We start from the raw sequence: 21771 nt of genomic DNA, 5'->3' as shown, positions 1-21771 counted from the left end.
TCGGGGGGGGGGGGGGCTGAAGCCCCATAAGCCCCCCCCCCTGGCTACGCCCCTGCAAAGCTATCCTAAACGATTGGTGCAATTGGATGAAGAAAAAACAAGCAGTTTACTAAAGACAATACAGTTGCAACTATGCAGTAGTGGCTTGTTGAGCGTTTATTACTCCTGACACACTGGTGAACTAATGCACTTTAAAGTAAACCCCCCTTTATTTTACACTGAAGAACACTTTAGCCAAAGGAGTTTCACTGCTGAAACACAGTACAGTGAAATGGCCTTTGTATGTTTTCAGTAAGTGACGTAGCAAAGCACATGGCCCTGATTCTCTAAACTCAAACTGATAAAAAGTTCAAAGAGAAATATAGTTTGGTCTAAATGGGAGTGTCACTGCTGACTAAGTTCATTTTTTTGCCAGCACTAAAATTAATAATATGGCCCCATTATATTTCATCAAATTTTGTGTTGTCGAAGAGCAGCGCATGAGGTTGCCCCTTCAGGCTCGTAAAGGAGCTTTATTTCCCCTTTCACAGAGATCCTTGCCAAAAAAGGAGATGCCCCTTTGTCATGTGTCACTCCATGTGAACACCTTTCCAAGCACCTTTGGAGTGCCTGTGTGTCGAGCAAAAATAATAGATATTGCCCTTGCTAAGACATGTCCTTTCTTAGGATATTGCCCCATGCCCTTTCACTTTCAGTAGTACAAATTCCTTGTAAATTTCTCTTTCTCCCTTTGCTACAGAAACTTGAGGAGTTGAACAAGTACCCCGACTTCAACAACTACCTCATATTTGTGCTCACAAAGCTGAAATCTGAAGGTGAGTTTGCAGCTTCCTCATATCTTGCATTGATTTATTTTGTGTGGTTTCCAGTGATTGTTTGTGAACGTAATACATGCCTTAACAGGAATAAGCCTTTTCACGAATTCAACTATAATCAAGGTGGTGGTGCTTGGTTTGAAATGTTGGACACTACCACCAGGTGTCAATGTCTGTGGTTTTATTGAGTTGTATGGAACCCGTTAAATAGCGAGGACGAGTCTGTCTCGTCCAAATGTTTGGGTGCTCTTCTAAGTGCCAGTAACAGGCTGGGCTGGTTCAATCCATTTTGCGGTTGTGGCGAATTCTTTCATTGGCCGCTAGGGGGCTTACGGACTCTCTTAGTCAACGTTAGTCTCGTAGAGATTTTAAAAATGGTGGCTGCTAGTCACGTGTTGCCGCACCCATTGCGAAAGCACGGCCTTCATTGCATTGAGTCAAGCCCCAGGGATCATTTCTTTCTTAATGAAAGCATTGACAGTGATGGCAGTGTTTTCTGGGCTATAGACACATCCAGTGACTCCGCTGTCACTGAGTACGATGACAGCTTTGATATGGCGGGGCAATGAACAACGAAGTTAGAGAAACAAAACCTCCCACCAGTACCTCCTCATTTTAAATTTGTGTGTGTTTTTTTTTTTCAACAGAAGTTGTGAATTTGCTACCTCGTGTAATATATATATCGAATATGCAAAAAAATGTTCTATCCATATATGCAATAAAAAATGTCATTTTCTGAATGCATTTTTAATTTTTTTGCCAGCATTTAGTGTGTAACATATATGGTGGGCACATATACAACATATTTCCCTTGGATTTCAGGCTCCAATATTTATCGCAGTGCCGAAAGCATGACATTTGTTAGCCCAATGTTGTACTGTGTAAGCATAACATTGGCAGACTAATTTTACTTAGGATATTCATTTGAATCCGACATTTGGTGAAATTGAATATCAAGCTCTTGAATCAATCACTTTTATATAAAAAGAGTTGTATATACATTCGATTTGTGTTTGAAAATTTCAAGTAGAATTGAACCTCGTAAGGATTAAGTTGCATCTGACACCACAAAAATAACCTCATTGTATCCTATATCGTTAGTGCATGCACAAATATTGGCAAAAGAACAGAAAATAGAGGCCATGTGAAAGAAGCGCGAGTGCAATCAAAGGCTCTCTCGTCAATATTTATGAGCCATAGGGCCGTTTGCCATACCAACATGTGCCAACTGCAAGCCAGCCAAGTCACTAGCCGACTCATCAGCACATCCAGGGTGTGCCATTTCAAATTGGTCTCGGCGATTGTTTGACATTTTTGCTACCAGAACACATATTTCAAGCTGAGAGAAGTATTCGCTTTGCTGTAACCATTATTGTCTTGTACCATTCATTTTTGGTTTTGGCATTAAGTAAACGAGCACTTGCAACCGAAAACAAAGTAAATTACATTTCGGGACCCGCAGGGTCCCTTGTTCTAAAGGGGGAAGTAGTTTAAACTTGCCTTCAACCTCAAAAAAAAGGGGGGGGGGGACAAGATCCCATACTTAAGCATAAAAAAATAAATCATAAGCAAAGATGCACATATATGTTCAAGTTCAAATCCTTGTCACTCAGTGCTCTCAATGCACTCTGGTCTTAATTTATTCATTTTTTTTTATCCACATTTGGCTACTTCTGCTGCCAATTCCTCAGTTCTCAGCAACAAATGTCACTCCTTGCCTCCTGTTCTGCTTGTCTATTTGGGAAACTATCCAATGACACAAGCCCAGTAGCCAAAGTTGTATAATCGGTGAGATAACAACCAGCACCCACAAAGGGGCGAGAAAAGGCAAAGAAAGCTTCCCTTTAGAAACAGTAGAATATGCATTAAAATGGGGCACGACCAATCGTTTTGTCCCTGCGAGCCCTTATTTGGAACTTTTGCCTCTGGTGATGCACAGATGAGCCGACGCGGTCACTGAGCGGCCTGATCTTGAAGAATAACGTGAAGGCACACTTTGACAAGTTTCCCCGGGAGGTGGGTGACTTCATCAAGGCGGAATGCCTGGAGAGCGTGGGCGATCACTCGCCCCTGATCCGTGCCACGGTGGGCATCCTCATCACCACCATCGCCTCCAAGGGCGAGCTCACCCAGTGGCCCGAGCTGCTGCCCCGTCTCTGCCAGCTCCTCGACTCCGAGGACTACAATGTCTGCGAGGTGGGGCCACCTTGCCTGCATTAATTGCATCTTGCCGTGACAAAAATTTATAGTGGCTGGTGTTATGGACAAAAATTTTTCACATTTTAATGCCACCATCAAAGTTTGAGTTTCAGTTTATTATCAGTTCCAAGGTGGTTGACATGGGCATTTTCTGTGGCTAGAAATTGACCTCCCCCCCCGGTTTTAATTTGTGTACGTGTGAGTTAATGAACTACCAAATGCCCAGTACTACAGTAGAATTGTATGCATAAAAGTAATTGTGTGGACGTGCTTACTGTTTCATGACCATATTAACGTGATATCGCTGTGCAATACCCATGAATAGAAAATATTCTCTAGGCACTTGCAGTTGTATTCATATCATCATTATCATCATGTCATGTCATTGTTAATACACTTGCAGAATAACATGATCAATATTATTAAGTGTTTCTACATAATCCAAATTGAATGGGTTAGGCTCACTTTTTCGTTTATGCTCGTTGTATGCTATAGAGCGCTAATTTGACAGCCTTGAATGCTAACTTTATGGCCTCAGTGAATAGCTGTTATAAACACTGGGCTGCAAGTGCAAACCTCAAAAGTAATAAACGGCCAGTACAAACCAGTGCTGCCCAAATAACATGGCAGGAACGTGTGGGTCTCTGTGAGCTTAGCTCGTTCTTGCCCATTGGATTGTCCATGCAACAGTTTTCTGTTAGAACAGATGGCAAATGCATTGTAAAAGCTTTGTCTGCGAGAACCTATCCATAGATGAGTTCTTGGATTTTTAACTAGGGCCATCGAAACGAAGGAAGATCTGTGTTTGTCGTGTGCTTTCATGCAAATGATCTTGCTTCCTCCCGCCTTCCCCTTGTTTTGACAAACGCAGGGTTCCTTCGGAGCCTTGCAGAAGATCTGCGAGGACTCGGCTGAGATGCTGGACACGGATGCACTAAACCGGCCCCTCAATGTGCTGGTGCCCAAGTTCCTCCAGTTCTTCCGGCACAGCAGCCCCCGAATTCGGTCGCACGCTATCGCCTGCATCAACCAGTTCATCGTCAACCGCACACAGGCCCTGATGCTCCACATTGACTCGTTCATCGAGGTACTACACTTGTTGAGCTCCTTCCTCGGAAAACTTTCATGAATTGCCTCTTTGAGGCTGCAGTGTCGTCCTCTTTGAATTGTGTGGAAGCGCTCAAAACTTTGTTTTTTTAAGCGTTTTGGTCCCCCTCACCAAGCCCCAAGAAAGTGTGGTTATGTTTGCTTTACATCATTGGTGAGAATAATTGTAGGGGCAATTTTAATAAATTCTCTCTTTGTTAGGAAGTTCCAGCTTACTATTGGACTTGCTGGTTTTTTAACTTGGTGCCTTGTCTCATTAGTTATTTCGTTCTTTTTTATTTTGTGTTCTCCCGCAGAACCTGTTTCACTTGGCCTCGGACGAAGACTCCGAGGTGCGCAAGAACGTGTGCCGTGCTCTAGTCATGCTTCTGGAGGTTCGCATGGACCGCCTTATCCCCCACATACACAACATCATCGAGGTGAGTTGCAGGCACTGGCCAGCAATCTCATTCCTTGCTCCTGGAATGGATTGGATTGGAAAAGCTTTAATAAAAGTCCTTTGGGTGCCTGTGCTTATACACCGCCGTGCGCTGTCTTCTAGGGTAGTTAGTTGCACCTGCCTTGCACACAAGTGATGACACCTTGACTGATTTTGATGCCAACATGACGGTCTTGAACGAATCGTACTGTCTGACGGGTGTGCCAGGCTTCTGTAGCAGTAGCTGTTAGGGGCTCTTCGGACTAGTAAAACATGGTATTGGAATGGTCTGTACATCATGATGCTGTTTGGCCAAGGACTGCGATGGCTGTTACTTGATCTTCCTTTTCGTGAATTCATTGAAATGTCATTAATGTGGATGTCACCCTTGTATGAGCTAGAAGTTTTTCTTGGCTTGCACTAAGATGGTTGGATGCAACATGTTTGTGTTATATTTTGATGAGCAGGGCCTATTTTGAAAGGGTAGAAAGTGATGAAAACCAGGCTTTAAAAAAAGAAATATCTCCTTATTTACCTACTGATAAATTGGTCAAAATATGATGGAGGATCAGCAAATGCTGCAGTTGACTTGGGGAAAATACAAGAAGGTTTATCTATAACCTAAGCTTGCCACAATGAGTACTGTTGGTCTGGAATGAACTGCCATCGTGAACTGGGTTCTTTTTCTCCCTCTCTCGCGTCTGTGTGCAGTACATGCTGATGCGCACACAAGACTCAGACGAAGGTGTTGCGCTGGAGGCTTGCGAGTTTTGGCTCTCACTGGCGGAGCAGCCCATCTGTCGAGAGGTACTGGCACCGCACCTGTCCCGCCTTGTCCCCATCCTCGTCCGGGGCATGAAGTACTCGGAGATTGACATCATCCTGCTCAAGGTGAGAGACTCCTATCTGCTTGTTGAGAAACAGTGGCATGCCAGCCAAGTCTCCTCAATTTTCCATACTGTTTCTTGATCTATGATCATTAAAGGGGCCCTGAAAGACTTTTCAAACATGCAGTCGAATCTTGTTAATTTGAACTTCAGGTTTATTTGAACTGGCCCCGTAGTCTCATCAAAATTATGTGTATTCCAATGGGCGAAAACGCCCGGTAATTCGAATGTACCAGCATTTGCAACGGTTAAGCGGGTGTGGTTTAACGAGGTTTTACTGTACTGAGAACCTTATTGGTATAAGTACTACAGAGTATCATTAATTCATTAGTTTTATAGGAAGAAAAGCACTTGATTCTATTGAACAGAAATTCCGTTGTTAAAAAGATATTTATTTTCCAGACCTTCATATGCTAGAACTAAGCTGTAATCAGTGCTGGCATACAGATTGTTTTTCTCTTTAATAAGAGTAGACCGTACTGTATATCTTGATTTCTATATACAGTGGTATTTCAATAAACAAATCGCCTAAACAGAACTGGTTCCTAAATGGAACACCATCCTCTTGGTTGGTTGGTTTTGTGTTTGTGCAATTGTATTCGGCTTTGTCTCTCAGTAAATGGAATTCCTGATAAATGGAACCAATTTCCCTGGTCCCTTGAGGTTCCATTTTAAAGGGAGTCCACTGTAATTAAGTTACTGATAGCTTGCTACATTCTTGTTAATGTGCAGCACCATGTTTTCTTGCCCAAAATATGTAAGCATTAAATTTTGTGAAAAATTTTCTGATATTTGACATTCGATTCGAGATCTACTATTCGGCATTTGCATACCCCTAATCTTTTGTTTGCCACCTTGCTTGCAGAAAGCATAGCATAATAATGGCTTGGTGGATCTTTATCCTGCTTGTTTTACTGTAACCCCTAAGGTGTGCTTGAGGGCAAAACAGTCTCTCAGATTTTCAGTTTATATTTTCTCTCTGTATTTTTTTTTTTTGTTTGTTTCAACACCACACTATGTAGTGCTACATGGCAGTCAGTGTACATGTAATGTTGAATATAAATATTCCAAAGTAGCTTTTAATAATTATGGCACTTCCTTGCCCTGAACTGTGCAAGTATGAAAAGTGAATCAACCACTCTAGCATTTTTCACAGCTATGCTAGGCTTTCATTAACGAACAGTGCGTAATTTCTTATAAAGCAGTCTGTTACAGTAATAGATTTGAAAAATTACGTTTAAGCTTCTTGTGCCATTTTCAATCCGTATGTCAAATTTCAATGTTCTGCACCAAAATATATACAGTTAGTCTTGATCCGCTCCCTCTTTCATGATTTTACAACTTTTCTCAAGTTTTATGAAACAAGTTTTCTTTCCTATGACATTGAAACGATGTTAGGTGTGGCCTATCTTTCGAGGAAACTTATGCAGACGAAGTTCTCGAAGCAAGCGAAATCGACGGATATGCCAAAGTTGCTGAAAAAGTCATTGTGATCTAGAAACAGTGTGTTGCTTGTCAGTACATGGTATGCTGAGTTTATTGCTGCTTGTGTGGTGACTATAAAGTAAAGTTGTCTTTTAATAAATGAGTCTGTATCCCTGAGAAGGCGTGTTCTCCAGGCAAGCGTTTTAAAAATGTGTGTGCAGTCCCCTCCTGTTTCGTGTCTGCTGGATTTTATTTAATAGGTTGGCATGTATGCAACAGCAATTGGGCATTTTTTTGCGGTCTCATGAAGTCCGATTTTTTTTGCTGTGTGTACGACAGCTGATGTAGTTTATTGTGAGCACAATTTTAAACTTTGCTGAGCTGTCTGTGATGACACGAGATCATTTGATGCCAAAATGATGGCTGCGATGAATCGTACTGTCTGAAGGGAGTCGGCAGAGCTCTTCAGGAATATTTAGGAAAATTTTTTTTGCTCACAAAGCTTTGTGCTTTTGGTGGTTCATTTCTACAGGGAGATGTTGAAGAGGACGAGATGATTCCCGATCGGGAGGAGGACATCCGACCCAGGTTTCACAAGTCCAAAACGCACAGTCAAAAGCACATGGACGACAACATCGACGTGAGTAAATGCTCTTTGTACGAGTGTGGGCACTGCGTAATTGGATGTGCTGTGTCATTTGATGACCTGTTACATGATGGGTTGGTACAGAAAGGGCATTGGTTTTAGGCATGCAGCTGAAAGCAAGCACATTGTGTCTGGATGTTTTCATAGCATCACATTAAGGAGGCAGACTGCAGGCTTAACCATGCCACCAGGATTGTGATATGTGTGACACGTGGACCAAGGTGCAACAGGCTACTTAGTCTTGAACTGTATGCAATCCGCTGTCAGGTGGCCAAATTTAGTGCCACTTTGAGCAAGTGCGTTTCACTCTCAGAGTCATTTGTTGGCTGTCCCACAGTAAGGCTTAGCGAGGCCGTAAGATGCATTGGCGGCGAGCACAATTGTTGGAAGTGTGTAACTTTGGCGACAGTGCTTCAAAAATAAAAATGGCTCAGCGCAGGTTTCACGCTTACTGAGAAATTGCTTTCTTGGATTTCATATTGTGTGAGCATCCCTGTGCCATTTGTAATGGAAACTGCCATTTGACCTCTGCCAATGATAGTCATACAATTTCTTGAGACACCAACATTTTGCTACTTTCAGCATTTTCAAACATGCAGCACGTCACTAGCATGTTGGATGCGATGCCATCCTGCCTTGTCATGGCTGGTCACATAATTCTTCAGGTATACTGAAATTAAGTGAATGTGAAATATTGCCTAAAATTAAATGCTGTAAGGCCTCATTCATACTTATTGAGAAAAGAAAATGTAAGAAAAATCTACGAACCTGGAAAACTTGCAATCCGAAGAAAAAGAAAAAGTTGGCAGACTCAACTGTAGTTGTCATCTACATAATGCAACATGTTGCGCAAATGATTGCAGCACGAGGCACCAATGCGTCAAACTGTTGGGGCCTGTACGGCTCGAGACGCGCATTTTCATTTTTGCGGCTTCGGCGAGCCTATGTTTATGCTGCTTGAATTTGGCCTGGGTCAGCAGTTTCCTCGGACAAAACAAAATTGAGCTAATGAGCACTGCTGGAATATGATGCTGCCAAAACGAACCCCGATGCTCACTGCCTGTAGAAAACAAAGCACGTTTTGGTTATTGCCAATTAAAAGCATGCAGTAGGCTTATAACAGCACTATGTAGCACGCGCTGTGAAGCACATAGGTGAGGATGCTTATTGAATAGGGTAGGCAGTGATGGCTGTTGACGCTAGTATGCGAAGTGTGATGGCCCATGAGATTAGCTTGTACCAGAAGAGGAAACTGAGTGCATGCTGGCATTTTCACATGACCTGGGCAGGTGAGTACCGCGGGGAGAGGCTGCAGTGGGCGAAAGCCTGCTGCTGTCGATCTTGCATGCCTCGCACCTTTTCTTGTTCACTACATGGGATCTAGCGGCCGAAAAGCGAATCATACAATCACAGTTTGGCAATGTACTGACCATTGGTGCAGAAAGAAAGTGCTTTCTGGGAAACGTGTTGACCACTAAAGCATAGCCGTTGTTGTTGTTGTTGTTGTTGTTGTTGTTGTCGATCACAACTGTTGGTTCTAGCCGTAGTGGCTGTCGTGATAATGCGGCAGCTTTTATGAACCACTGCACGGCACTGTGGAGCACAATAATTGCGCATTGCCGAGGTCCATTCCCAGCCGCCTTCTCACGCAAAGCTCCACTTTTTGCGCCGCCACCATCAAGTGGTCCTGCCCGAACGATGTTGACACCCTGCAGATAAGAACTGTGATCTTTAGGATCTTTAGATCTGAATACGGTAGCGAAGAAACAATTTGGAATATAAAACAAAACCTACCAGCAGATACCTGTTGATGTTCCTGGGCCATTTGAAGCATCTCTGTCCATGCTGAAGTCCAATCAATTGAAATCATCTGCTATGTCTGTGCTGATACCCCCATAAAAAGATACTGACGCGCACTCGTCAGAATCTGTTGAAATTCGCCATTTCCAAAGGGCAGCTGCGCATGGCCTCGAGGTCATGTTGGAAGCTATGAGCGCTCGTCACACCTGACCAAAAGGCGCTTCAGAAGTCCTCCCGTGGTGAGGGGGAAAAAACATACGAAAGCAAAAATATCAAAATAGTTCCTCTTTTATGCTATGAATGGCACTAGCGCTCCGAAGGCAATCCGAGCGCGCCAAAATTGAAAGTTGAAACCACCGATAGCAGCGTATCGATGGGTATAAGTGTGGACAGGAAAGTGTTGAGCTTCAATTTACCATATACCACCCATGTAAGGGCCGCACATTTTTTCGCAATTTGGTGCGATGCGGCTCTTGCAGGGGACCAATCTTTTTGATCAAAATGGTGCCGGTGCAGCCGACAACTTGTGCAGACCCCGGATCTATTCTAGGCACTATACCGCATCCGTTGCATGAGAGGTCAACACACAGCTCTCATCATGTAATAGCAGCACACAAAAGTGCACAGCGCGCGAGCACTTGGTGATGGATGCGGATGGCATCAGGACGTCAGGACGAAAACGTCTGTTTTATCTGAAGTCCATAATATCCAAAACGCCTCCCTTCCAAAACGTTGGTTGTGATGCCTAACAAAGTTATTGCAAAGTCAGCGATAAGCGCCCAAAGTAAACAACAAAAACAAAAAAGTTGCAGTTTCGCTCAAAAGACGACGCATCGATTGTGATATCAAATTAGTAGGCAACTATGCAAAGTAAGGATAGTACCTTTATCTAGCTTGATGACCACGGAAAGTTGCAGTCAAAACTTTGCACCGAGGAAGCGCTGCAAAAGCAGCGAGTGAATTGACCTTTGTGCTGTCTCTCGCTTCAACACACTCAACGTCGAAAGCACAGTGCATACAAAGCTACCAGCACTGGGAGCACTTTGTCCACATCGCAGATCGCTTTAAAATACGGCGGCCGGCCAGCCGCACCGTAAGCAGCAGCCACCGAAGTCGAACCCCCCTCTCTCCCTTGCCTCCCCCGGTGCCTTGCACGTGAAAGATGGCGCATTTCCACCTCACCTTTCTCTCTCGTGCGTGTGATATTGAGCCAATGTAGCTGCGACCATCAGCTGACCCTCGCAAGTTGGTTGTCAGCTCGTGTCGTTTTACAGAGTACGTTTTATATGCCTTATTTTGAAAAAAAAAAATTGCCGCTAATTTTGTCCACTGTAGCCGATAGTCCGTTGTAATGCAGTCTGTTAAAAGCGAACTTCATTGCATTGATAAAATAGGTAGAACAAACTAAGGTTTAAATATGGTTCGTTATATCCGAAAGTCTGTTATACACAAGTCCGTTGTAACAAATGTTTTCTGTGTATATATATAAATTTTTTTTCTTGCCCTTTGTATTGTCACTACGAGCTAATTCATTATCTCTGCTGTCTTTGTCAGTGTCTCTGTCTGTGCTTCCATGCCGACAAACATAAGCATTTTCGTTATATATTTGCTAGGAGGACTCCGTGTCGGACGATGGCCTCGACGATGACAACACACTGTCTGATTGGAACCTGAGTAAGTGTGCTGCCACAGATGCTGCCGTTGTCGTGGTTAGAGAGGTGCTAGTCACCAGAGTTGCCATTTATAAAAGCCAGCAAACCCAGCATTCGAGTTTGTTCCAGAAAGTGCTGAATTCAGGCTGCGATTGAAGGCTGCCATCGTAAACCGGGCACTGTGCAACAAATGTCTGCTTGTGAATATCCAGACGGTAGCACCAGTCTACATCTGACACACGTGACCTCAAGTTATTGTTGAAGTTGTTTAATTATTTGTCCAGAAAGCCCCCCTTACATATTGTGGAGCTAAAATATGAGCAACCCTAGTGTCTCTCTCTGTAGATTTCAAACTATACCGAAAAGGAAAGCCTGCATAAATTTACCGGTTGTAATTCAGATCTGTGCACGCAACAATGCACCAGAGGGTGATTGGCCACCATGCAGGATGTTGCACCTGGATTTGTGGAATCACAAATATGAATGTGTACTGCCTACTCAAAATAGCATCCTATGGGGGTAGGTTAGGAATTGGGGGCCAGGTTACACATAAGAAAATGGGGTATCCACATGTCACATCTGTATTGTCCTATTTCATCAGGGGACGCTTTATTTCGTCATTCCCTTAGGTGGCTGCTATTGGCCAATAGCTGACATCAAGCTGCGATCAGCATATGGCGTAGATACTGCGGGGTGCCGCCACCAGTCCGCTGGTTAAGTGAACTGTGTCTAGCTGAGGACAACCTCATTTGGCTTATGTTTAGTGCGTCATGAGCACCATAGGAAGAAGTAGTGGCGTCTACGTTAATGTCCAAAACGAAATTTGAACTGCATGGCATGGTGACATTTAGAAGGCGGAGCCTTGTGGGCATACCACAGTGCACCGTAGCCTTCGCAGTGCAAGGCATTGAAGAAGGAATGGGAGCACAGCGCAGGCCGTGTTTGATTGCGAATAACTCCGCTTCTGCTGAACGTGTTGAAGTACTTTCTGCGGCAAAGTAGTTCTGATATAGCCTATTTTCCCTTCAAATGCCTTTATCCACTTCGATAAAAAGTGATTCAGGGCCCCTTTAACAATGTGTGCAACTTCTTGTCATTATATTGCACATTATGAAGCCTTGCTTATAAATAGCACAAACAGCGATGGGAGCAAATAAATAGTTTATTCTTGTATGCAGGACTCTTCAGGGAGTGAAAATGATTGCAATTTAGCCTGTAAAGGGCCTCTCCCTGATTGATGTAGCATGTTCCAATGCATAACTTATCATGTTTTATTTTTACTAGATCTAAGGAGATAAAAGTTATCGTACAATTGCTCCAATTTTGTCTGTGAGTGAGCCCTGTTCAAGATTCTAAATATTCAAAAACTATTTGAACAATATCTGTATTTAGGAATAATGACTGCTCGGTTTGAAAACTGAATGCAATTGAGCGATATCTGATTTGCAATTTGAAAGTTGTGAACATTCGCGCAGCCCTACTTTTCACTGTGCTGGCTGTACACCAATGTGGCTGCTTCTATGATGTCAGCGTATACTCCTCTATAAAGCAGAGCATCTCAAAGGTGGTGATCGCTGCTGTACGCAGGGAAGTGCTCGGCGGCGGCGCTGGACGTGCTGGCCAACGTGTTCCACGAGGAGCTTCTGGGGGTGCTGCTGCCCATCCTGAAGGAGACGCTGTTCCACCAGGGCTGGGAGATCAAGGAGTCGGCCATCCTGGCCCTGGGCGCCATCGCCGAGGGCTGCATGGGGGGCATGGTGCCCCACCTACCCGAGCTGATCCCCTACCTCATCGGCTGCCTCGGCGACAAAAAGGCCCTGGTGCGCTCCATCACCTGCTGGACGCTGAGCCGCTACTCCCACTGGGTGGTCAGCCAGCCGCACGACTGCTACCTGCAGCCACTCATGACCGAGGCGAGTTGTCGTGTCACACTGGGGAAGCGCTCGTCCCGTGTTTATGTTTCGTCCTTGTGTCATTCTTGCTTTTCTATGTATCCCAGTCTATGATTGGACTACCAACACACCCAAACTTCTTCCCTGCCTTCTGCTTCTGCATCGAATGAACTGTGCTGACGGATTGCCAGAGCGTTGACTCTGGCCCTTGTGATCTGTGCAGCTGCTGAAGCGGGTGCTGGACGCCAACAAGCGGGTGCAAGAGGCGGCCTGCAGCGCGTTTGCCACCTTGGAAGAAGAAGCCTGCACCGAACTGGTCCCCTACCTGAGTTTCATACTGGAGACGCTTGTCTTCGCCTTCAGCAAATACCAGGTGACTTGAATGTTGCATCTTCAGCTGTGTGGTTGAGATGGAGGTAAAATGTACCGTAAAAACCGGAATATAGGTCGAACTTTTTTTCAAAAAACCATCGCGAAAAGTCGACACTCGACTTATATACCGGTCATTGGCGGAAAAATTACGGAAGTCTTGCAACAATGGGCGGATGAAGTAAACAGCCGCCATCGCCATCAGCAGCAGCGCGGCGTCTATGGCGGCGTGGCGACGACTTGGCACCGGCATTTTGCGTTTCCATTGTCGCAAAGTTATATTAATTAAAGGCTGCATTTTCATTTTGTTTCAAAATGAGCGGAAGCCGACGACAATTCACCGTCGCCTTCAAGAAAAAGGCGATTGAGTACGCGGAAGCCCACGGCAACCTGGCGGCACAGCGCGAACTTAAAGTATCCGAAAAGAGCATTCGGTAGTGGCGGAGGCAAAAGCAACGTATTACAACTTGCAGCAACCAAAAGAAAACTTCATTTCGTGCCGGATCGCAGCGGACTGCAGAACTGGAAGGCAAGGTTGCGGAGTCCGTCCGAGAGCTGCGTGTAAGATCGCTGCCTGTGACTGCCGAATGCATCCGTTTGAAAGCGGTAGAGATCGCATGCGCCTATGGACTGGGCAGCAAGAAGCACTCGTCATCCGACTCTGATCAAAGGCGTTGCTCTGATTCGGAGTAGCGCTTGCTCACTTCGTGCCCTTTTGTATACTGTACACCCTGCCAATTTTTAACAGTATCGCGCGACCATCAACCCGCGTGTTTGTCAGCACCTTGTCATCACGGCACGGAGCGGTGAAATAGCGAAAGTAAGGGCATGTGTACACATGCGCGTATCTCGTTTGTTTCGCTGCTCGGCGACGTTAATAAGGTGCTGACAAGCACGCGGGTCGATGGTCGCACGATACCGCTAAAAACTTGGCCAAGTGCACATGCGAGCAGCATTTAAATAAATACTGTCACCATTGCGCAACCCCCTGAGTCGCATTTGTTTCACGGTAAGGGTGTCACGTCTTTCGGTACTTTTGCCATTGAAAAATATATATATTTCTTTTTCATTTTGAGAATTCGCTAGTTGGGGGATCGACCTATATTCCGGTCCGACCTATAGTCCGGTTTTTACGGTAGTTCATGCGCTTTTTCATACATAGCAGGCAATGCTGCGTGAGCTAGTGCTACCTTGCTCACTATTTCCATGGGTAACAAAAAAAATTATGCATGCTACATGAGAGCAAGAAAGGCTAATGTGCTGTGTAATTTGGTGCAAGATTGACTTTATATGTTAGTCGCAATATATGAAGTAAGTTGTCACAGAAGACTCGGCAGACCTGAACCTTCTATGGAAGAACGAGTGTAGTGACACGATTGCTGGCTAATTTGCCATCAAAACATAACCATTGCATCATTGCAAGTGCAAGGTATACCAACATTAAGTGATAGCTTGTGGCAATAAATCAATTTGTTATAATTGTAATACATCAAGTAGTTCCATAGAAGCCATCGAACATCAAAAGCCAATTCCCTTCGAAATGTGCAGAGTGACAGGTTTCTGTGACCGCATTACCTGCGTAGGTTCTGCAGCATTTGCTGTTAATTGTGAAGCGAAGTACAGTTGTCAGCAGGGAGGTAGGGATGCACCAGACTGCCTCCATAGATGAGATCTGAGTTGACGATTATCATCTTTTCTGTTTACCATTTCGAACCATAATCTTTGCCTAGTAGCTTTTGAAAACACGGCCACGTCTCTTGGTCCAGAAACACCTTTGTGATGTCATGCTCTGCTGCTTACGAGGGTTACTAGACAGCATCCCAGCATTTGTCGTCATACAGCCACTTCCTACTAGAAAGTAAAATCTTATTGATTTGTTCATATATCACCTTATCATCTTTGAATGATGCATTAGGAATGCTGGTTTCTACATATAATTTCTTCCCTCTATCTAATCTCATCTGTCTCGTCTTTTCCAATAAGACGATTCGATGAGGTCCAAGGGTGTTCGATTTTGGTGCATAACAACTTTGTATACACATTCCTGTCCTGTGTAACAAGGAACAACAATGTAGAATCCCTAATTTGGTTGTGTCCTTGAGCAGTACTTTTCTTTCTTTCACTTTTTTTTTTTTTTTTAACGTCTTATTCCCACTGATCTATTTGGTTGCCAGCATGAATGAGTGTGTGCCTTGATCCTTTATCCTCCTGCACTGCCATGTTATTTGTTTAGTAGTGCACGGTTTTCGGTAGTTTGCCTGTGCCCTTGTTGACAGAAGTTGTTCTTCATCTTTACAGCACAAGAACCTTCTAATACTGTACGATGCCATAGGAACCCTGGCAGATTCTGTAGGCCATCACCTCAACAAACCTGTAAGATCCGCATTCTTTGCCATTCTCAGCTTGATGAAGTGCGTCTTTATTGAAGCTTTGGCGCTAGAAATGTGCACCTTTAAGTTTAGCACATAATTAGTTTGCCGCACAGCAATAATCTCCATAAATTTTGCATGCATATCCTTTCTGTAACACCTCATGCGCATAGTACAGTAGAGCTTTACTTTAGAAAAAAATCGCAAGAAAAAAATGTTCTATCTGAAGTGACTAAAAAAAATTGACAGGCTTTGCTGTAGTAATGCGAATCGTTCCGTACGGGACATGAGAACCATGTCGAGGTGGTGGGGCTTCATCTGTCTGAGGCAGGTTTTGTTGTTTTCCTATTGCATAGTTATATTGCATAGTTATTTCCTACGCGACGGGAAGCCTAAATGAAATTGAGCTGGTGGGCGACGCTGGATGCTGCAGAAGCAAAATTTGACGCTCACATTGTCATACCTGCCAAACCCTCCCGATTTTTTACTGAACTTTCTGATTGTACGATCGCAAACTTATATCTCCCGAAAAGTGATCTCTGTTCACGCAATAATGGTTTTTGCGAAACCAGCACCGCGGAATCTACGACCACATTGTAATGGTCAGCATCATCATCAACGGCTACACTAGCACCATCGGTATCAGGACTAAGCAACCGACTGTGGTGCTTAGTAAGCCGACCAAAGCCATAGCCAATGTAGCTCTTGCATTTCATGCATGCCTTCCTCCATGGTGCATCTTGTTGCTGCTGCTTGTGTGTATGATTAGTGTTGGCGAGGCCATCTGTGTGCGGTGCACCGTGTAAAGTTAGAATCCTCGTGTGCTTCATGCCATGGCGCTATCAATGCCCAAGAAAGGGTATTTGCAGAAGTTTTTGCGATCTTATACTTCTGAATTTCCGTGCTTTTTGACATCAAGAAAGGGAGAACATTTTACATTTTGTACAATGTGTGGATGCTACGACAGCGTGTCTCACGGTGTCAAAGGCGACTTGAAACTGCACGTTTCCATGGCGAAGCATGAAAGCTATGTTCGCACCGCTGAGCAGCAAGGCAACATAGTGAACTTTCTCCGGAACAAGTGCGACGACAGTGTCATACGTGTGGAGTGCCTGTTTGCGGGATTCCTTGTCGAACACAACCTATCCCTTAGTGTCAGCGACTACGTTGGGCCGCTTCTACGGAAAATATTTCCGAAATGTGACGAGGTGAAACGCTATGAATGTGGACGCAACTCTGAAACGCAACTCAGAAGAATGCGGAGGTGGCCAACCTGAAATTTATTTCACAGGCATCGCTCTCAAGTATTCGTTCCTTTATTCAGAGTTTTCCTCAGCTGCTGCCCCGAGATTCCACTGAATCTGCTAAAGATGCTTTAGATGCTTTCAAAGCTGAGTTTGCCACACTACAGTCTTCCAGAGGACATTCTGAATGAAACAAGGTGGGACGTGCAGTGGTCTATGGTTGGAAAAATGAAGAACACTGATGGAAAACATGTTTCACCGAGTTGCTAAGGTGATGCTAGATTTACTCATGATACAGCATAGCAACGCAGAGTGAGAGGATATTTAGCACGGCGCGAAAAACTAGGACTGAGCTCTGCTCGTCAACATGCAACACAACCCTCCAACACCTGCTGCTAGTGAAGGGCCGTCGTTCTGGATTATGTTTTGAGCAAAGCTACTCCGACAAATTGTTGAAGTGAGCAAAACCTGTTATTGCAACATCCTGCAAAAGGACCACTAAAAGCCTACATTATGCGGCCAACGGCATTACGCCTCATGCGCTATAATACAGATAGGTGAAGATGTTTATCGCAGTTCATTTGGTGGCAATAGCTGTGAATGCAGTGTTCAATGATCTCGGTGGATATTTGCTGGTACGGAAATTTATTTGTGTTTAGCCCATGGTTGTTTCTTTTGGACAGCTTTATGATGCTCTTGGTTGATTACATCTTATCTCCCATGCAGCCATTTTCCTGTGATATCCCAGAATACCTTGCAGAATTCCTTAGCCATTGCCAAATGTGTGGTGGCCTCAGTGCTGCCAACCTGGGAAGCCAGTTTCCCCAAAATTCTGATGAAAAAGTTTCCTTGGATATTAGATTAGTGCATAATGTGGTTGTTCAGTTTGTGAATTTGATTTCTGTGATAAATGTTTGTCTGTGTTATGCAAATGACTGCAAATTTTGTAGTTTACTGTAAGTTTATTTATATGCTTGTTCAAATAATGAAGTCACTGGAGTCAGCCTGTTATTAGAAGCCATAGTCACAGAAGACATTGGCATCTGTATACTTCGTTGGAGTCTGAAATCCTTCCTAGATCATCCCTAGATCTAGGGAAATTTCCCTAAAGATTGCAATGCTGGGCGGTTCTCACCTAGACCAACAATTTTGCCAGCTCATTCAGCTGCGCACGCAAGTCTCCGGAATTGCGAACATATGTGATATGACTCTGCTGCTGCTAGTTAAGGATGTAAAATAAGCTCTATTTTTAATGAGCCTTTGTAATAAGTGCGGCATGTCGCCGGCATTTTATGTGGAAATAAGTTCAGTCACCATTTTGCAATGATATTGGCAGTAATGCTGATGATAGGCTGTTGCGAACACCACGAACACTGTTTCGGTTTCATCTCCAGTTGTAATGCGCCAGCATAATTTGGAGCCATTTTCTTTGAAAGATGGTGCGAATTAGAATTGTGTAAATGTGACACTTTCCTGTTGTCAAAGATGTGATTTTCGGCATGCAGGCAATTCCCGACACGATAGTGGTGTGTACAGAGTCTGAGTAAAGGGGAATGCACACAGCAGTGATGAGAATCGTTGTTCTGCAGCAACATTAGTCCCTGATCTGCGTGCAACTTATTTGGTGTAGCCTGAGCTTTTGACTTGGGTGTTAGCCGGCCTCTGGAGTACCAACTTCAGTCGGTTCAAACTGCAATTAGTAATAAGTATTGTAGTGTTAATGTGTAGTGGGGAGTAAGAGAAATGTTTCTGTGGAGTGAAACTTGGTCTTGAGCTTTATTTTGTTCTATGCAATTTAGTGCTGTTACAAAAATATGTTAATAGCAGTGACCGTTTCTGTGATGTCTTAGTATCATCGACCTAGTTTCAGTCAGGTAATCATTGTCACCTCTCTAGTGCTGCTGACGCTACCTAAGTAGAGTCTTCTTCTTTCATGTGTCTGATCTGCAGAGTGGCTGCAACTGTGTGTAGTGACTGTGCAACGACGAGTATAAAGAATGGAAAATTTAAAAATCGCGTAAAACTTTTGGTCCACCTAAAGATGACATTTTTGTAGCCGAAAGATCACCTTTTCCCGAACCCCTAATCATTGTTATGTGACAGTGGCTGGTCGTGCCAATAATAGCTGTATGCTTGAAAAAAATGCTTCAAAAATGAGAATGCTTGAAAAAAAAAAAATGAAATTCCTGCAGAATCGCCAGTCCACTGACTAGCTGTGCTGATTAGCTTACCTCTTGTCTTTTCAGGAATACATCAACCTCCTGATGCCACCATTAATCGAGAAGTGGAATGTCCTAAAGGACGATGACAAGGACCTGTTTCCTCTACTAGAGGTAGTTATTAACCCTGAATGTGTTTCTATAGCATTCCCTACACTCTCTCGTTCTTATTTGGTAGTGGCGAGATATCACTCCACTTTTATCTGAACATGATGACATTCTTCAAACTGAGCTTTTCTTGGCTCTGATTTTTTGTGAATCGTACTGTCTGACATGATTTCGTGGTGGACCAGCTTAGGCAACTCATGAGCTCTGACAATAACTTTGGCTCATTACGTTGAGCTATCGTTTATAGTATTTTTTTAAATAGCTAAAAAACAAGGGTCATATCTGAATAAAGGCCTGCAAGAACTTCACCTTGCTCATATCGAAATACGATCCACTTTGCTGAAAACATTTGATATTTGAGTCCTGTAGGTATTGGGGGTCAACATATTAACAGCTTCAGTCTTCCTGTAGAAAACTACCGCATAATTGCGCGTATTGCAGTTCTGGGTTCTATTCTATATGTACCAGGCAATGCTGCAGAGGCAAGGACAACTCATTTGTGCTACCTGTGTCCTTAACCCAAAATTTATGCATGCTCTTAGAAGCAAGACATATGAAAGTGTTACACAGTTTGACAAAAACTTTTGGCAAAGGACTGTGCACCTATCTTCTTTCTCCACCTAGACCGCATGTCTATTCGCACGCGGGCCACATGCCAATTCTTGGGAGGTAATGTGCAAGCGAGATCTGTTCATGTTTGCCTGAGCGCATGCGACAGAGATAAAACTACGGACCCTACTTCGTGTAGTTGTCTCTTCGCTATCGCCATCAGTGGTCAGCCTTTCTTGTGAAACTGATTTCTTAATGCGACGGCACAACTGCAAGCACAACTTAGCTGTAGCAGGCTTTGACTCTATTTCCAAATCTTCATTATCACTACACCCTGACAAGTCAGTGCCGAAAAAGTTTTTCACTGATTGTGGTTGCCTAAGCGTTTTGCCACGTAAACCAAAAGGGTGTCATGCGTGTGGTTGGGTTGTTGAGCCGTCAGGTGTTGACTGTGGTGCTGTTTGGGAAATCTGCAGTGTCTGTCTAGCGTGGCTACTGCCCTCCAGTCCGGGTTCCTGCCCTACTGCGAACCCGTGTTCAGGAGGTGCGTTTCCCTGGTGGAGCAGACACTAAATCAAAACATGGTGAGTTTGCAGGCATTTTGGTTTACCTTTTTTCATTCAGTTATCACACACCCTCAAACATAACTGCTGTAGTTCCGGCGAAAAGGTCCCTTCTGCAGTTTCAGGCCCGTCCACTGTCTGGTATGCAGGAACTCAATCTTTCTGCAAAGATTTTGCATGCTATAAACTTACTTGCACATTAAAAGATACAAAGGTGGCCATAATTAATCCGAAGCCCTCCTCTTCAAGATGTCTTTTAGCCCCGGTGTTGCTTCGGGACAACCTGACAACCAGTCAATCACGTCCATGACAGCATCCTTAGCAGCAGCACAGTGAAGTTTCCTGCGAAATTATTCCTTCAGAGTCATTGCGATACGTGCACCTCGTGTGTGTGCAACCTGGCACTCTTGAAGGTTACAAGCTTCAATGAATCCCGTTGAATATACATTTGAACCCACTTATAACAATATTCAAGTGCCACGAAAATTTCATTGTTATAACCAATAATTGTTATAACTAGGTTGCATGAAAAAAAAATCAAAATGCGGGATGTTCCAAGGAAATTATAATGGTGGGGAGATCAGTTCTCCTCCCCACCACCTTCCTCCATCCAGCTTCTGATTGCATTGACTCGTTTACCTGTTTGACTCTTCCTGCACACTCCAATCATGTGTTGTTAACAAGCCATGGCTGTTGGCGTACAAGAATGGCACTACCATAACAACTGCAAAGAAGGGTCACGGGTGGCAAGTGATATGCGGGCTCCGCCTAGGCATCGCTTTGGTGTTCCCAAAAGGGCGGCCTTAAAAAAATGTGCGGAGGTTGCCGCGGCAGCATCTTGGCTTGAGAAATCCAGAAGAAATGCCGGAGCGAGATCGCCACAAGCATCTCGCCACATACTTCCCACTGGCTTGCACGAGAAAACCGTATGTCCTTCAGCCTTGCTTGCTTTACACAAAGCTTGCCGACATCCTTCTCCAAGGCATCCAGGTGCTCCATGTAGGGAAGCAGAAGGTCCCTTGCGAAAATAGTCCCATGAGGGACTGAATCATCTACAGGACTGCCCTACCGCTTCAGTGCGAAGTGCTTCTAATCGATGAGGCAATCGTTGCGAACGTGCTTGCATCGCATAGTGAAAGTGATGGCCACGACAGCAGCAGATAATAACCGATAATGCGGCATAGGAACATTGTAGTAAGCGGGTTATTTCCTCATAAGAAACATACAAAAGTTAGCGGTGCAGCAGCTTCTCATTGTTCGTTATAAGTAGGTTCGACTGTACAGTCAAACCCCGTTACAACGAACACCACATTAACGAACATTTCAGATTAACGAACTTTCAAGAAATCCCATGCCGACTGCTTATAGTTTCAATGTAAAAATATTTCACTACTACGAACTTCAGAATAACGAACAATTCAGAATAACGATCGTTATTTAATTTCCGTGTCATCTTAACAACACCTCAGTACTACGAACTCATATCCCGAAATGCGGGGATTCTTAGAT

At 44.1% G+C, this 21771-nt stretch overlaps 1 protein-coding gene across 1 annotated transcript in view; it reads left to right on the top strand.

Moving 5' to 3' along the window:
* Window positions 1–21771, top strand: part of Tnpo (transportin 1) — a 65818-nt gene that overhangs the window by 10186 nt on the left and 33861 nt on the right. The window contains exons 3-14 of the mRNA XM_065450891.1: window positions 740–815; window positions 2755–3011; window positions 3886–4101; window positions 4418–4540; window positions 5251–5430; window positions 7384–7491; window positions 10911–10971; window positions 12537–12862; window positions 13065–13214; window positions 15509–15583; window positions 19070–19156; window positions 20176–20283. Of these exons, the coding sequence (XP_065306963.1) occupies window positions 740–815; window positions 2755–3011; window positions 3886–4101; window positions 4418–4540; window positions 5251–5430; window positions 7384–7491; window positions 10911–10971; window positions 12537–12862; window positions 13065–13214; window positions 15509–15583; window positions 19070–19156; window positions 20176–20283 (1767 nt within the window). The remainder of the gene's footprint in view (window positions 1–739; window positions 816–2754; window positions 3012–3885; window positions 4102–4417; window positions 4541–5250; window positions 5431–7383; window positions 7492–10910; window positions 10972–12536; window positions 12863–13064; window positions 13215–15508; window positions 15584–19069; window positions 19157–20175; window positions 20284–21771) is intronic.

The sequence above is a fragment of the Dermacentor albipictus genome, chromosome 9 (genome assembly GCF_038994185.2).
Source record: "Dermacentor albipictus isolate Rhodes 1998 colony chromosome 9, USDA_Dalb.pri_finalv2, whole genome shotgun sequence".
NCBI classification, from domain to species: domain Eukaryota; kingdom Metazoa; phylum Arthropoda; class Arachnida; order Ixodida; family Ixodidae; genus Dermacentor; species Dermacentor albipictus.
This window is presented reverse-complemented; position numbering and strand designations above follow the sequence as displayed.